This window comes from Protomyctophum bolini (assembly GCF_963924005.1).
Source record: "Protomyctophum bolini genome assembly, chromosome: 11".
NCBI lineage: Eukaryota > Metazoa > Chordata > Actinopteri > Myctophiformes > Myctophidae > Protomyctophum > Protomyctophum bolini.
In genome coordinates this window covers 17,401,430-17,418,650 of record NC_137872.1, presented here as the reverse complement: position 1 = coordinate 17,418,650, position 17,221 = coordinate 17,401,430, and the positions used below count along the sequence as shown (strand labels likewise).

The following is a 17,221-nucleotide window of genomic DNA, read 5'->3' as shown; positions in this document are numbered from 1 at the left end:
TTAATTTGATCATGCTTTTAAAAGAAAAGGAAAAAAAATAGATTCATGTGTATTCTAGAAACATTAAATGGTGAGTTTCAGATAAACATGTTTTTACAAACCGGTATACAACATTTTGTCTGCTGCCATTTCATAAACCAATGCTGTGTGTGCATACTCTATATACAAGCAACAGTGCGGCACATGTATGCTGTACAGAATCCAGCTTGTTATTCAGTGGAGACTAACAAAAGCAGTAACTGTCTTTTTTAGTTTTCCTCACCTGAGCACCACGGGAATACGAACGGAAGATGGTGCAGAAACGGCCTTGTCCCGATGTGTCCCTGGAGAGAGCAGACAGAAAGAGACAGATAGCGGGAGGGAGAGCATAGATGGTCATTGCCAATGCACAGACCAACAGCCAGTTATAACCTGTGTCTCAGCTGGAATCCAGCAACAGTAATGACAAGAGAATTGGCCTGTGTGTATCCTTTATCTATAAGGCTGGGTACTCAACCAAATGATACAATATGACAGAGCTCAATGAACATCATGAAAATCTAAATTTTAAGACATCAAATGAAATATATATTGTATCTTGTATCATTTACAAAATAATCTCTCTCCCTGTGTTGCTCAAAAGTCTTTCAGTAAATAAAGGCCAAGGCACATTATGTCATTATTTAGCAGGTTAATTTATATGAATCATCTCAATGTCAAACATCCCAATTTGGTCTAACAAATATACAGTAATTGCAACACTTTTAAGTCGCATCACCTTCTTAACCACTTCCAAACTGGTGTGCACATTTTAGGCAGGTTGCAGGCAGGTCATTATAAACAAACATTTCCGAAAGCTACAAGCTCACAAATCACAATATGATGCATCGTGACACTGTGTGATCTTGCAGAACGGCTCCTTTCTGCCATGCGCCACCATTGTACGCAAAAGTCTAAAATAGGTCTTAAGTGGTTAATCAGCCACCAGTGCCTCTCTGTTAGCATGAGCCGTGGCAATCCAAGCCTGTGTGGCCTGGCTAGCACACACTGGCACCTTGCTCTACAAACAGCACTACACTAGAGACTGTGTTTGTCCAGGAAATACACATGGATCAAGTACATGACAGAGGTTGCTCAGCAGTGCTCGGTATAGCCTATTGATATCAGAGAGGAGAAGAAGGCCGGAGCGGAGTTCCTGCCTGTCTGATACTGACCTCTAGGTGTTCGTGGCTTCATTAGCTTTATGGACCAACTGAGTGTGAAGTGTACAAGCACGAGGATGTGTTTGATGGGTCAGTCGCTGTCAAATACAGCGCCAGTGATTAACGGCCTTCTAACATCACAAAACCTATAGCTCTTTGAGCGTGCGAGAGTGAGAGGCTTACAAAATATAGGACGTGGATTCCTAGTGTGTGTTTGTAGAGCAAAGAGAGACATTTCACTGAGTGCAGTTAAGGCATTATAGACCTGAGGAAAATTTGAAAAAATTCTCACTTTTCTGAATCCTGAGTTTTCTGAAAAACCCATGTTTCTATATCAGTGGTTCTCAAACATTTTCATGTCAAGGACCCCCAGAATTATATGTAATATGTAGTTCCAGGGACCCCACAGAAGCAAAGATTTGAGTTAAAAACATTTGCTCACATATTCACGATCTTTCACAAATAGCAGACCAACAAGCTCGTAGTGCGACACCGAGCTTGTGCTTTAGCTATTTTCAATAGCTAAAGTATAACATAATGCTTAAAACACCTAAATGGGTTCCCGCCCAAAATGGGTTAAGGCAAATCAATGGTGCATTGGTGCACAGACCTGATGTTGTCCAGTTTGACTTTAGATCCCCAGAACCACACTAGTAGAGCGGAAATATTTAGGTAAAGCTTGTTCAAATCCGCTTCCCAGAGTGGGGCGAGGTTTCCTCATTTCACCCATGATTAAAACCCAGATAATAAATTAGAATCAGAGACAAAAGCGTAATGTTCATACAAGAAGTGTTTTGGAGTGGTCTACTCTACAGTGACAACATGAAATGCAACCGACAGGGCAGCATAGAGATGACACAGCAGGTCATTCAAACCACTGGCAGCCACTGGCTCTCAAGTCTGAATACTTTGTCCCATTGTCATATTGCCTTTCCAACAGGCAGAATATTGTTTTCCTTGAACTTCAAAGGTCATCTTTACACTTAAAGTTCAAGATGCCACACTTACTACGGCATGGTACTGGGTTGACTAGACTCAACTCGACACTATACTCGCTTTTGGTACAACATATTTTTTCCGTACTGTTTTCCATTGCAGACTCCTAAGACTGCTAAGACCAACCCTCTGCGTAGGAGGAGAGTGCTAAAGAACAATCAATGGCAACTTGTCTGGAAACAATCTCAAATTAACCTACTATAAAGAAGTCCAACTAAAACTCTTTACAGTTTAGGAGAGAAATAGCCCATGCAGTCGCTTAATATTGAATAATTTCACAATTACAACGGCTGGTTAGCTATTCAAAAATAGCAGATACACAAGATCAAGGTGCGTCACTTTGTGCCTCGATGCGAGCTCGTACATCTGCTATTTTTTTATATTCTTAAAAAATCTTGAAAGTGTGAGAACTACTGATTTAGAAGGCATTTGTAGTATCGGCCTCAGGTCTCAATGGGTTAAAGGTTTACCAACAGTAATGGGGAGGAGCTTCCATGCAGAATATTGGAGTCCACTGTGACGATTCTCTCTGACCAGTCAGTAGTCTGCTGTGTTTTCATTCTCTCTGACCAGTCAGTAGTCTGCTGTGTGTTCATTCTGACCAGTCAGTAGTCTGCTGTGTGTTCATTCTGACCAGTCAGTAGTCTGCTGTGTTTTCATTCTGACCAGTCAGTAGTCTGCTGTGTGTTCATTCTGACCAGTCAGTAGTCTGCTGTGTGTTCATTCTGACCAGTCAGTAGTCTGCTGTGTGTTCATTCTGACCAGTCAGTAGTCTGCTGTGTGTTCATTCTGACCAGTCAGTAGTCTGCTGTGTGTTCATTCTGACCAGTCAGTAGTCTGCTGTGTTTTCATTCTGACCAGTCAGTAGTCTGCTGTGTTTTCATTCTGACCAGTCAGTAGTCTGCTGTGTGTTCATTCTGACCAGTCAGTAGTCTGCTGTGTGTTCATTCTGACCAGTCAGTAGTCTGCTGTGTTTTCATTCTCTCTGACCAGTCAGTAGTCTGCTGTGTTTTCATTCTCTCTGACCAGTCAGTAGTCTGCTGTGTTTTCATTCTGACCAGTCAGTAGTCTGCTGTGTTTTCATTCTGACCAGTCAGTAGTCTGCTGTGTGTTCATTCTGACCAGTCAGTAGTCTGCTGTGTGTTCTTTCTGACCAGTCAGTAGTCTGCTGTGTGTTCATTCTGACCAGTCAGTAGTCTGCTGTGTTTTCATTCTCTCTGACCAGTCAGTAGTCTGCTGTGTTTTCATTCTCTCTGACCAGTCAGTAGTCTGCTGTGTTTTCATTCTGACCAGTCAGTAGTCTGCTGTGTTTTCATTCTGACCAGTCAGTAGTCTGCTGTGTGTTCATTCTCTCTGACCAGTCAGTAGTCTGCTGTGTGTTCATTCTGACCAGTCAGTAGTCTGCTGTGTTTTCATTCTCTCTGACCATATTTCCTCATCTAAGCCTCCTGTCACATGGTGACTGGCCCACTGGACTGGCCTGACGTCAGTTGGTCTGCGAGTCCGGCCTCTAATTGGACAGAGGTTGAGCGGGAAAGTGATGGATGTTTAATTTAACAGCACCTCAGAGACAGAGTGAGAGTGTGACTCATCAGAAAGACAGACAAAGAGCCAAAGAGCGAGAGGGAAAAAAAGCCTGATTTATACTTGGTTGCGCACTGGAAATAGTTGATCTATAATAGTCGATCTTCTGGCTCGACTGTATTTGATAAGCAACAAGCATTTCAGGCAAAATTGCAACAGGAGCAGGGGGAGAGGGAAGGAGGGATGCAGAGAGAGACAGAAACAGTTTCAGTACGGTAAGTCCATGGGGTGCATGTGTTTGGTCCGACGAACAGTACTACAGTCATGAGTCTGACACCCTACCCAAAACCCAACCCTAAACCTAACCTCACAGGAAGCCATGGGTTAGTTTTAACCTGCAACGTGTTAGTTGTAACCTGCCACACATGTCAGGAGCCACGGATTAGTTTTAATCTGCCACAGGCATTTTAAGCTGCCACGCATGTCGGGAGCTACAACAAACCGGGCCACGGTGTTGTCGGACTGTTAGTATCATGTCTAACAAATGAAGTCCATGATGCTTCTCACATCCAGCTACAATTTGGCCAAAGTGTGGCACTATAAGAAAATCAGTACGGGTCATCCCCTGCGATTCATGAATACCAACAGAAAGTTCCACAGTAATCCAGCAGAATGGTTTTCATGATATTTTGTTTGTTTGGGAGTAAAAATGTATGCTAGTGGATGTTTGTGTCTATAGTGCTGGAGGAAACTTGAAAGACCATGGGGTCACCAACACCAGGAGGGGCCATGATCTGGGATTCAAGTGTGAAGCGAATTCCATGGCCAATGGCCATCCAGCCAGCAGTTTTCAGAATATCCTTAAAACAAACCCAATGGCTTTTAAAGGACTCTGAGTGCCTCTCAGAGCAACTCTACCAACGTGATGCCCATAATGGTCCAGCCTCGTTCTGTAGAAGATACGGTTTAGACTAGACTGTAGTACACTCACTTTGGTTAAGACCCAATGTTGGTCAACTCAACAAGATGTTCTGACATTTTTGATTCCTTTGCGAATCACTGATCTAGCAAAGGATCCTGCCAATAACTTTAAAACTGAACCAGATAGTTAAACTAGGGACACAATCTTCTTCCCCAAGCACTCAGTACAGAAGCATCATTTATACAGTATTATGTGTTTCTAGAATAATAGCACACTATAAAGTTAATTTCATTAAATAAAGTTTATAAAGAAAATTATTCCCCGCTTCCCCTTCGCAAATTCGTCTAATGTAAATCAAATGAATCTAAGCAATATACTATATAGCTTGCCACTTATCAGGGATGAAAATTCGAAAATATATTTTAAAGATATTCTAAATATATTTTCGAATTGTCAGAGGGTGTAGTTCCAGACTCTATGTAGAATAGGGATGCTTGGGTTTGTGTTGTCAAGCATGGTGGGGAAGCAGAAAGAAAAAGAGAGGGTGTGTTTGAAGGACTCTCTCTGTGGGAGAGACGAGGCGTCGGTTCGCCCCTGAGGAGCCAAATTCCTTGGCCCACTTCCAGTTGACTGGCCCTTGCTCGTGTAACAGTGGGTTGTAGACGCAGGCACTGCCGCTGCATTGCTTTGAAGAATGAAGACTACCATTTCCAAGGCATTTCAGCAGAGCGAGTGCAATGAAAAAGACATAGGGGCTGGGGTGATAAAATGATATCACGGTATATGTGCGGTACAGAAACGCATCAGAAAAACTCTGCTTCCTCTTTCTCTCCTTCAGGAGCCTAAAGTCATAGATTCGGATCAGCCGCAAACACCTATCCTACCGTTTCTATTCAGATTAGATAGCAGGTCAGATTCCCAGAACGTACTATTCCTTGCATGTAAATGTAACCTGGAATGGATTATGCATTGGGCTGTGTGATGGTGCTTACCAAAGCTCCAGCTTCACTCTCCTCCCATCCAGCAGAATTGTGGTGGTCTTATAGTCAATACCTGGAGAAAGAGACAGAGACAGACAGAGATTAGGTCAGTGGTTTTATACATTTTTGTGTCCTAGGCAGGCACACCAATGGGCAAGTCCAAATCTCAAGGCAGTGAAAGAACACCTGTATTCTTTGCAAAAACAGCTATGAATACAGCCCCTCCTGGCCCATCCCCTCTATCATAACCGTCCGAGAAGCCATCAGCTGGGTGAAGCTTAAACTTAATTTCCCTGCTCTGAAACCTCAGAGGGAAGCTGAGCGTTACATCAACAAAGTTTCAACATTCATTAACAACAGAAAACTATTTATGTAACAGCTTTCGAGATGTGATCAACATCTATTTAAACAAACTATTAATACAAAGGTATTACAAACTGGGTAATAAATCATAAAAAGAGTAATTAGGATGGCAGATGTTATTGCTGTCTTATCAGCAGCTCATGGTTAGCCCAGTGTCAGCAAATACCGTACCATAGTTGTCTTTTATGAGATTTATGACATGTCTTTATCAAGGTGCCAGTTGTTCCATAAGGGTACCGCCGTTGCGTAATGTTCTACTCATCCACCACTGTCATTGTTCAACCCCAAGCCTGAGTGGAACTTGGCTTTGGTTCACAAAGTTCCTCTCAGGTCAGCTGGTCTATATTTGTTTTGTGGCCTTGAAGTGACTTACTCCGATATTCCAAGTGTCATTTATTTGCAGCCTGTCACTTGGGTGCCAGCTGTGTGCCATTAGCGTTGCTGCTCCTTCACAACAAAAGACACACAGCATATTGAAATCCTCTCTAAATTTAACTCTGAGAGTGTAGTGTACAAATCAAACCATTTGTACACTCTCTCTGAGTGAAATTAACAGGATTGAACTATGCAGGCTGTAGTTTATGGAGCAGACGTATCATTTCATTCTGATATCGGAATGGTCAAATCAGGGGTGTGTGTGTGACTGAACACAGTGCTCCTGTGTGCTCAGCGGTCATGACAGAGCTAGTAGGTTGGTGGCGCAGTGCCAGACTAGTGTTTAGCCCCGGGCAGCCAACAGATCTCCGTTCTTCTGTGGCACCTCAAACCTCTTACAAACATGTCTCCACTCTCTCAATGCTACTCTGTTGCTACACCTGCCTCTGTGGTGGCTACAAGTCTGAACATGATGTGGATCCGCTTCCCCTGTCACTCTGGTTTTCACCGCGCAGCTTGCCAATATGAGTCGTTTGGAAGAGTTCTCACGATATTTAAGGCCCAAACATGGATATTCAATACGTCTGCCTATTGTCTCCGTATCCACATTGTCGTGGATCGTCTTTCTTATGTGTGCTTCCTTGCATATTAATATTATTATTTACTGTAACCAAACACATGAAGGCCATTAAGCCAAAACTCTCACTAGAATACATGGACACAATATTTAAAAATACTGCGTATATTTGCTGTGCAACTCCATGCGGATGCCCCCTGCGTTTTTTGGACCCAATGCCTTTTCCCAATTTTTAATTCCAGCCCCAACTCAGTCATCCACCTGCTTACTAATGCTAAAACATCCAACAGCTGAAACAACTTCAAGTTTTCAACCCTCTATCGTACATAAATTAATATTTACTGAGCTACATTAGCTGTGTGCTTTGTTACCATGCAACCTACAGCCAGCCAAGCACTACATTAACATATCTGGAGGCTCCAGTATTAGCAAAAAACTCATTAGCAAACCATAAAAATGCTCATTTTACTAGCAGTGTATCATTTTCCTGATATTAACAAAAGCCCCTCTGGCCGATAGCAGTTGGTGGTTAACGATGTTAGCAATATCCTCCAATTTGCTGGGCAATGGAGACACAAGCCAGGCTAAAGTGCTGAGCTCTCAGCTCAAGCAAGCCAAAGAAATTGAATTGGAGTGAGTGCAGGGCATTGGACCAAGTGCTTCCTCTCGCTCTTCAACCTGCCAGGATTCTTTCAGACAGACAGGACAATCAATAGCCTCTACCAGTCTTTGAACTGGCTGCTTGCTGTTGCTGCTATTCTGGGAGTGGAGAGACTTTGCTTCCTGTCAGGACATTCTCAAAAGTGGTAATGTTAAGTGTGTGCGTGCGCTGTGCGTGTGCGCGTGAGTGCATGCATGTATTCAAAACAATCCCACCCATACAGTATGCATACTTCATACACACACAGCGAGTGGTTTCAGCCTCAGAGGGTACAGGCAGCTGTATAAATGTATGAACGCGAGCCGACGGTATTAACAGCAGTGAGCCCGCCCGCATGCATGGCATCCGGACAGGAAAGAGACGGAAAATGGGAAGACGTGGAGTGAGGAAGAGAGCCGGGGGGGGGCTGAAGACGATGCAAAGAGCAAGAAAAAGAAAGAAAAGACAGCAAGTGCAGTTAGAAACCAGGACGGGTGGGCGTGAAATGGGATTTGACAGCAGGGTGGAAGCACGCTGCTGTGGCGCTAGGCCCCCTTTAGTGACAGCAGGGTGGAAGCACGCTGCTGTGGCACTAGGCCCCGTTTAGTGGTAAAAAGCATAATTTATACTTGGTTGAGTATGGTGTCGCACATCGAAAATCGCCAATCTACAAGCTCACAGCATGTCATAGACCAGGGCTTCTCAACGTTTTTGGCTGGGGATCGCCGGAAATACTTTGGCCATGTCTCATGACCCCCGTCCGCCCCCTCCCCACTACCCAATACTAATTGACCGCTACAATAACCTTAATAATAAAGTTGGGGTTTTTTTTTATCTGTGGACCCCCGGAAATAATTTGGAGACGCCCCCGAGGGGTCGCGACCCCCAGGTTGAGAACACAGACAGTGGCCATTTCCGGTGTGTGACACCGGCACACAACTACATCAGGCTTAATGGTCAGCTGTGGCCGTCAGTGGATCTGTGTCAAGGGGATTACACCGTCTACCTAAACCTACTCTACTCTACTCACGTTCCATCTCTCTTTCACTCCCTCTTGACGTGTGCATTCACAGGAAACACAAGTAGGGGGTTATCCGAGTGTGGAGTCGCCTGCTTCCAGGGGCGAAAACTAATCACTGCGGAGCATTGGGCATTGTGAGAATACCCAAGTCCATTGCCGTAGTGACACAATGGGACGCTCTGCCCTGTAGATACCTCGTCCTTCCTTGGGGAGAGTTCCATTGTTGTATTGGGGCCTTTGAATGAAACAAGAGGATTTTACATTTCTCACTTGGGGCCCTCTCCTTTTTGGATTGTATTCGGCGGCCCTCTCGGCCTCCCCGACCGAATCCATGTCCATCTGATGGTGTGAAGCTTGTCATGTAAATCCACTGAAAATGACTAGTTAATCCCCCTCTGTGATTTCAAAGCAGATGCAAATCCATCCAGACCGTCCATAAGTAGTAACATTCAGTAGGTGAATAGGGCTTATATTATAAAAAATATAAAGTGTGTACTTGTTTGCTTGCCTTGCTCATATAATTAAAGTAAAATGTTCTTTTCATGTATTGAAAGTTGTGTTTTATCAATCAAACATCACACCTGTGTGAAGTGAGGGGCACTCTTATCATCATATGTCATCATACATCATCTCATTCTGGCCAATCATTAGTATTTTAATGTTTGTGTTTAGACAAAACAAACACTCAAAACTGGCCATTCATTATTGCATTTAATGTTTGTGTTAGGACAAAGTTTGTGTTTACACACACACTAAAAGCTGGACATAGCTAGAGTCCCGCAAGAAATTAATCTCAAATTGAATTTGTAATAAAATCTAAGATTTTCTAACTGATTTAACATTTTGCTGTTAAAAGAAATTGGATATCTTTGCCAAAATATGGGCATGGGCATCTAGCTGAGATTTGATAATGATGACAAACTGTATGGGGATTGGGGATGCAAGCAGCAAGCAATGCAAACAGGCCCATCAACACATTCACTCCTCTTCTTCTGTCACATCCACATCAATATGTTAGATCTTAACAAGATCAGACAGATCCAATGTCTGAAAACCAGATAGACCTGAAAAATAAGTACAGACTGCCATCATTTTCACCTAAATGTGATTTAGAGGTAAAGTGTGATATGGATAGCACTGCAGGTCATGTCACGTCATATTGTATACTAGTTCTGTACGCATGAAGAATGACTACAATGAGTTAACACAAATCTACATAGCCAATCTGCAAGGTATCACGACCCGATGCATTGTGAGCTTGCATTTAGTCTATTTTCCATTTATTGACACTTAAACAACCAGTTTAACTCAGGCTCACTATACACACCCAAGACAGAGAGAAGTGTCTGCCAGCCAGACTGGTTAGACAGCACTTCCACACAGCCAGGGTTTCCTGCACAATGTTGTTGTTTTTTTGAGGGGGCTAGTGAATCATGGTGTGTGTGTGTGTGTGTGTGTGTGATATGAAATGTCCAGTACCTCCCTAGTGCCTCCCCAGTGTCCCCCTGAGTGCCTCCCCAGTGTCTCCCTGAGTGCCTCCCAGTGTCTCCCCAGGGGCCAGTGCCTCCCCAATGCCTCCGCCCTCCCCAGTGTCCCCCTGAGTGCCTGCCCAGTGTCCCCCCAGTGTCTCCAATAGCAATACTTATTAATTAATTAATTTATTAATCAAAATTATCGAGCCAGAAGGCCTCCAGCGCCTCCAGCACCATGCCAAAGCTTTTTCCTGCAGGAAACATTGGCAGGACAGAGAGAAGTGTCTGCCAGCCAGACTGGTTAGACAGCACTTCCACACAGCCACCTGCTGACGAGGGATAAGTGATTGGACACAAAGAGAGGCATGCAAACTGGTTAATTAAGACCTGGAACGTATGTGTCACTTTAGCGTGTAACCATTATTTTATACTTTAGCTATTGAAAAATAGCAGATGTACAGGCTCATAGCTTGTACGTACGTAATAGAGATGCTTGTAGATCTGCTTTTTTTTTATCATGAAAATGTGTGCAAACCATTGAATATATATTCTTTCACAGCATGCCTTTTCATATCTTTGCTTCTGGGGGGTGCCCTGGAACAACAACATATTTATGCGGGTCGGCGGCCAATTACATAACATTTTTGGGGTCCTTGACATCAAATAGTTTGAGAACCACTGACAGAAGAAACTGTTAGAATTTAGATGACATTTATAGAGTCGTTTCCTCAGGTCTTAATGAGTGGCAAAGATTGCGGTTTGGTGACATGGATGTATTGTGAGGGAAAAGACATCCGTAGACACACTAGAGCAGCGGATCTAAAAGCAGGGTCCAGGGACGCCACTATGTTTGAAGATCATCCTTTTTGGCAATCCATTTAGGCCTGGCCTAGTCCCGTAGCATTCCCATCCTGTTCTACAGAAGCAGGATTTAGTCTGTGACTACAGGACCGAGACAGAGGGCAGAAGGCCAAACTGAGAGGCAATGGCAGCCATATAGCCTTCATGGACATAATAGAATTCCTCTCCTGGCGTTAATCATAAATCAAATACAATTGGATTCGTGCTCATTTAACAGATAGTGTGCTGAAGTGCTAAAACAGTTTCAAACAGTCATTTATAGTGATTTATTTGTTTCCCGGCCGGTTACCATAACAACAAAAACATAAACTATATATACCATAAACTGTATCTGCCCAATCAGTGCATCCCTAGTGAATAGTAAAAGCACCTTTTATGAGCCCCAACCCTGCAGCTTTCCCCCAGAACAACCACCCACCATCATTAACTATGGATTTACCTGGCTGTGTGACTTCGAATAGTCTAACAAAAAAGGACATAACAGTGGTGGCAGCTGGCAGGGAAGACTGTGAGCTCTAACAACAAACATCCCCCCAGCTGAAATGAACTGAGTTCGTACATCCCAAGGGGGATAGGGAATAGATACTGAGCCATCTTCTAAGCTGCGCTTAGAGCTATGTGTAAAATATATTGAACAGCAAAGATGTGAGATGTTTCACTGATATGGCTAGGCTTTGTATTCAACATTATAATCAATGCATGAAGCAATTGATGATCAGCGATCATCTGTTGATGTTGCTCAATATAAAACAAAATACACTTCACCACACTTTTCCTTTATAGAACTGAATCAGAAACTATAATTATACCATATACCTGAACCAGACATTTGCATTCATAATTTAACACTATTTTCTCTCCTTTATGTCATCATTTTTTATTTTTTTTTAATTATTAATCAAGGTTGTTGGGCATGAGGGGAAGAGGTAAGACAATGAGAAGTAAGTAATTTGGTTGGAATATATAAAACCGAGTGTATCATTTGTACATTCTGTGTTAAATGAACACTTGATTAAACTGTGTAAATACTGCAGGGTGTTTGGTTGGAAAACATCTAGGCCTTGCCGCTATTACTGCGATACCATGGCATGCCTCTACATTTAGTGTTGATCATTTTCCTCAATTTTCAGTCATGATGGGGGGTTTTTTTGGGCCAACAGCCAACACACAGAACACCCGCAAAGTGGACAAACTTTGCTTTGTAAAAACTATTTCATAATGTGGCATTGTGGATCACAGAATCCACACAGAAACGGTGTGGCTCCAATGTGGATCTTGGACTACATACAATTAAAGTTAACATAGTTCTACAACTATAAAGCATGGGGTGGAAATAGTGGCCTGCTGGTAGTTTGCACATAGAATAGAATCTGGCACTGATCGGTCCAGTGGTTCGTGAGATTAGCGACGGACACACACATAGACCCTCCTCTTCTAGATGGCTTGCCTGAGGAACCACACCATAGAATACTGCATGCAGCAGGCCAGGCATACAACAATCACCAAGGAGGAAATGGACCACTCAGGCACAGCACACAGTAAAATCATTAATCCTTAGTGTATATTAAATTTGGATCTTACGGGTCCATCTTGGTAGTATCTACTGTACACTCAAGAGTTCAATCAACACTGAGGATTTTACTGAGCACGGAGCCAATGATCATCAACCCACAGGCAACTCCATCCAGTCAAAAATTACCATCTTTGCTGGTCTTAAAAAGGACCACTTCACCACTTTTTTCACTGAACGTATTATATAGTGTACATGCCCAGAATATGGACGCTAGGGTTTATTTAGTAAAAAACAATACTTCACCTACTGTATTGCAAAACTCGCCCCACCCCGCCTCTCTGACTGCCTCTGTCAGAGAGATAAAAATCAATAGTAGTGCATCTGTCTGCACAAACATCTCTGATGCAGCGCATTCGAGCCTGTGAACCCACCCCCTCTGCCTTCCATATTAATGAAGCTATGGTTTGGAGGGCTTTTGATCTCGCTCGCATCAATTAGTATGTCCTCCTGTTTTAAGGACCTTTTGGAGGCCTGGCCAGGACCCAGCTTGCATTTTCGGCACGGCACCCGGCCAGCTTCTGCCAGTTACTAGATTCATGGTGGTTGACTGTGATGAATTTAGCTGTGGTATTGGTATATCGCCAATTCACCACTGAAGAAGTGACACTGTCATCTTCTTGAGAGATGTTTTTAAACAAAACACCACCAAACAATTCTATTTTTTTTCATCATAATCAACAAAATAATTGTCTGAACCACTGAAGGCCTATTTCTACTTCATTGTTCAACGGTGTCACACAAAAATACCCAAAATTGTAGATTGTAGATATTTTTCGGGCAAAGAGAAATTTTGTAGAGGGAAAAAGGGAACCCTGGGGGTCTCCGGTCAAGCTAATGTGTGCCAGACTGCCAGTGCCTATTTTGAAAGAAAAAAAAAAGTAATTGATTATTTTTTATAATAGATTCATTTGATTTGTTACACCCCACGTCCCCCAGCAAAACGTATACATTTTACCTCATAAGGAGGACAAGTGTAAACCATATCAGTCCAATGACCAAATGGATCCTTTGTACTCTCGGAGTTAAATGAACATTCAGGATTTTACAGTGTATGCTGTATGCATAGGCGTCTCTGCATTACAATGTCATAAGTCATAACGCAGGATTCCTTCTCTGTATGACATCCTCGCCCTCTACGCTGAACTTTAAAAAGGGTACAGATATTCACAAAAACACAACATGCTGCCAACAAGTGTTGGTGGAATCCATTAGATTACCACTAGCAAAAGAAAAGGCCTCACAGAGCTGACTGATGTATTTTTCATCAACGTTTCCTGTCATCATGAACATGGGAGGGAGGGAGTGAAGGAGCGAGCGAGGAGAGGTGTTTTTCATCTCAGTAATGAAATGGATACTTGGGGAATCGCTTGCCGGAGCATCTCTGGTGAGGATTTTGTGTCAGAGGAGTGCGTCTCTTCTCTAATGTAGGCACATTTGCACATTTTCCCTTGGGGCACAAGCACGGGCAATGTGCAGAGTAAAAAAGCTGCCTTATGCTGAGAGCCGGGCCTAATTAACCACATGAACCCTCCCTAGCATCCCTATTCTGTGGGCGAACATTCTGGGAAAATGTACAAGCTCACAACGTGCAGCAACACAGCCCGTTGATGAGCATGTAGATCGGATATAGGGGGAAAGGAACAGAGTATAAAGCAATGAGGGTACTCTAGTCAAAATAAGAGCGTTTAAGTTACTGTATGGACATTTGCCCTTTTATACCCCTCCTTCCCTTGATGAACCTAACTAGCATAGTCAGGGTGAACCCATGTTGTCAAAACAGAAAGAGGTTTCCCCATTCCTCTGGTGCAGGATTCACATTCCACTAGCATAGCTGGAGTGAGCCTTGGGTTGAGAATTAGTATTCAATTTGTTTTGTATTTCCCTCAGCCTCTCTCTGATTGGGGCTGAAGTGTGTGTGTGTGTGTGTGTGAGACGTATGTATGTGTGTGTGTGTGTGTGTGTGTGTGTGTGTGTGTGTGTGTGTTCGCAGCAGCTCTTTTTGAAGCCACTGACCACCGTCCTGCCCCAACAGCAGCCAACACTGATCAGATACAGCCTGTCACTTTCAGTAGGATAGAAGTGACTGCTGTGCTTTCACACCCAGGGAGGGTCTACTCTGTGTGATTGAGCAAAGTGCTGCAATAAAGCTCCCACCGAGTCCCTCAATGACCCTCCAGGACAATTGGCAGTGTCAGTACAATGCACATGTAGATGGATATTGGAGCCCAGCATGACCGTACAGTCAACAGACATGATCCTATCCGCACCTACTGGTACCTACTTGCCAATTATGAGCACAGCACATAAGGCAACACAGCTTAAATCTCAGCAGTGCTGTGATGTTCAAATCAAACCATTTATACTCATTTCCATGAGCACTGTAATGGCAGGCTTGTTTGTTTGAGCTGACTCCACTTAACCCATAAGCACACATACAGTACACATGCAGGAAACCTGGACTAACCAAAATACAAAGCAGTTTATGTTGGTGTTGTCATCCACACTGTGTATTCATGGGCACATAGATTTACTCACTCTGTGTGTGTGTGTGTGTGTGTGTGTAAGAGAGAGAGAGAGATATGAGTCACCTTCCTTTGAGTCTTTCATAAACAAGATCTCGTTAAGGGGTCATGAGGTCATGACACACCAGGCGCCATGCTGCTGCACCTGCACACTATATTATTGTGCACACACGCTTAGTTGCGTATATTGTGGATACGTTTGTGCATGTGAGACAGCTAGCCAAACACAGAGATAGTGTAACGGTGCATGCTGCTAACGGATGAATTGGTAAAGACGAGGGAGACTCAGAGGGAGGGTTGGAGTAAAGAGGGCTCATTGTGCGCTCCACAGTGCCCATATTGAGAGGCATGGCAGCGAGCGTTTGGGAGGTTTTGTGGCGAGCCAGCATGACACAACACAAGGCGAGGGCAAAACAACGCAGGCCGGTGCCCAGATAAGGGGGCAAATACATCAGTGACTCACTCACCGCTGCTGTAGGCGTAAGGGGACTCGGCCGAGCCGTCCTGCAGGCTGTCCAGAATCTCTCCTTTGCCCACGTCGCTGTCTCCTACCAGCAGGAACTTCAGCAGGTAGTCGTAGCTCTTCACCGGGCTGCCCTGGCTGCCCATGGTGCCTCACATCTGTGCCCAACAGGGCGACGGGGGGAGGAGGGGACTACGGACAAGGGACCCTGGCTCTGAGCAGACCCCGGCGTAGGAAGGCAAATGGGGTGACCCCCTACGTGAACTTGACCGCCTTGATGAGACAAAAGGGATGGTTGTGTCACAAACTTGCCCTACGTTGGGACAGTGTCCAATACTCTCGTGTTCTTCGCTTGGTGATGGTGTGCCACTTGGTGTTTTGTCTGCAAAATGGACAGGTGGGTAAAAACTTAAAATAAAGTTAAAATCCTCCAACACAACTGCTTCAGAGTCTGATAAAAAAAACAGCATGGGTTCCCAAATTGGGGCAAAACATCCTCCAACTCTCCTAGTGGCCAAAAATATTTAAAGTACCCCAAACAGATATAAATCTACACTCCCCTAAAAGCAAACATTGGTCCTTAGATTACAACTGTCAGAAATTAGAATAAGTTACAGTCTAAAAAGTGTAATTATACAATCTAATAACGTTGAATGACCAGGAACCAACCACTTATTGTGTGGAACATGAATACAGTTTTGATAGGTTCACATCTATTACGGATTAGAATGCCTTTAAACCAAGCAAAAATAAATATCCGTTAATAGATCCAAAAATGGTGGAATGGCTCTTGTAGTGTTTTTGGCAGGGGTCGGTTTCATTGTGTCATCCAGTTTGAAAGCTCTTTTGCATTGTTGTTTACAGACGTTTTCGTATTGCCGTTATCACGGAACCATCTCGCAGGTCAACAGGATAAACCAACACCTCGGAAATAAGACCACGTTGAAACCCCCCCAAACAAACCACTGAGGCAGTATCTAACCTTACAAGTCTTGTCCACATGAACCCGACCCGCTAGACTAGCTTCAGCGCTAAACTAGCGTAGCTTAGCACCGTCACTTAGCCTGCCAACCTCGTTATGGTTTAATAACAAGTGTTGTGATATTCACTGAACATATTCGCATTTAATTTTGCGAGGCAGATCCACACGGTTGCAGAAAACACTGGTGTTGTTCTCCACGGCGGGCGAGCTGGCAGCTAGCAGAACGTTCACTGGAACGGAGCGGAGTGTTTTTCAGGCCCCCGTTCCTTTTCTTCAGTCCGGGGGACAACAAAGATTCCCAACTTCGCGGCGTTTAACGTCGTTATCTCCCCCCGATGTAAAAGCACGGGTTGTCCCGAGGCTGCGATTCCTTCTTCCGCGGAGTGGAGAGAGTCACGGCAGGGCGACCGGTTCACGTCCAGCCCGGTTGTGTGTACGTGTACGGGGTGATCTCAATGGGAGATCTTTCCATTTTTCTCCATGTTGTTCAATCATAACAGCGATAGAAGCCCTGCTACTGCAACAACAACACGCTACTACACCGTCCGTGGTCCGCTCACTGAGCCACACTGCGCCCGCGCTGCTGCCTCGGCACACAGTACATTTTTGCCCTGAATGTTTCTTCTGGATGTTCTTTAGATTTGCAATGCCATTGTTATAATAATATCAGAATACGCTCAGTTTCAGCTAGTGTGCTTTTAATAACTACGTGCGTTGGAGTTGTGGAGATACAAAATCATGCTGAATTTATACAAAGTATGTAAAGGAA

General features: G+C 43.9%; 1 protein-coding gene across 2 annotated transcripts in view; it reads right to left on the bottom strand.

The window, feature by feature from the left end:
* rab40c (RAB40c, member RAS oncogene family) overlaps nucleotides 1-16,997 on the bottom strand; it is a 29,238-nt gene extending 12,241 nt beyond the window's left edge. For both annotated transcript variants that reach the window (XR_013964887.1, XM_080776055.1), the window contains exons 1-3: nucleotides 15,475-16,997; nucleotides 5,616-5,676; nucleotides 263-323 (exon numbers count right to left, since the gene is read on the bottom strand). Coding sequence is in view for 1 of the 2 variants with exons in the window: in XM_080776055.1 (XP_080632181.1) it covers nucleotides 263-323; nucleotides 5,616-5,676; nucleotides 15,475-15,616 (264 nt within the window). In the remaining variant the exon portion in view is untranslated. The remainder of the gene's footprint in view (nucleotides 1-262; nucleotides 324-5,615; nucleotides 5,677-15,474) is intronic.
* Nucleotides 16,998-17,221: the final 224 nt, after the last annotated feature.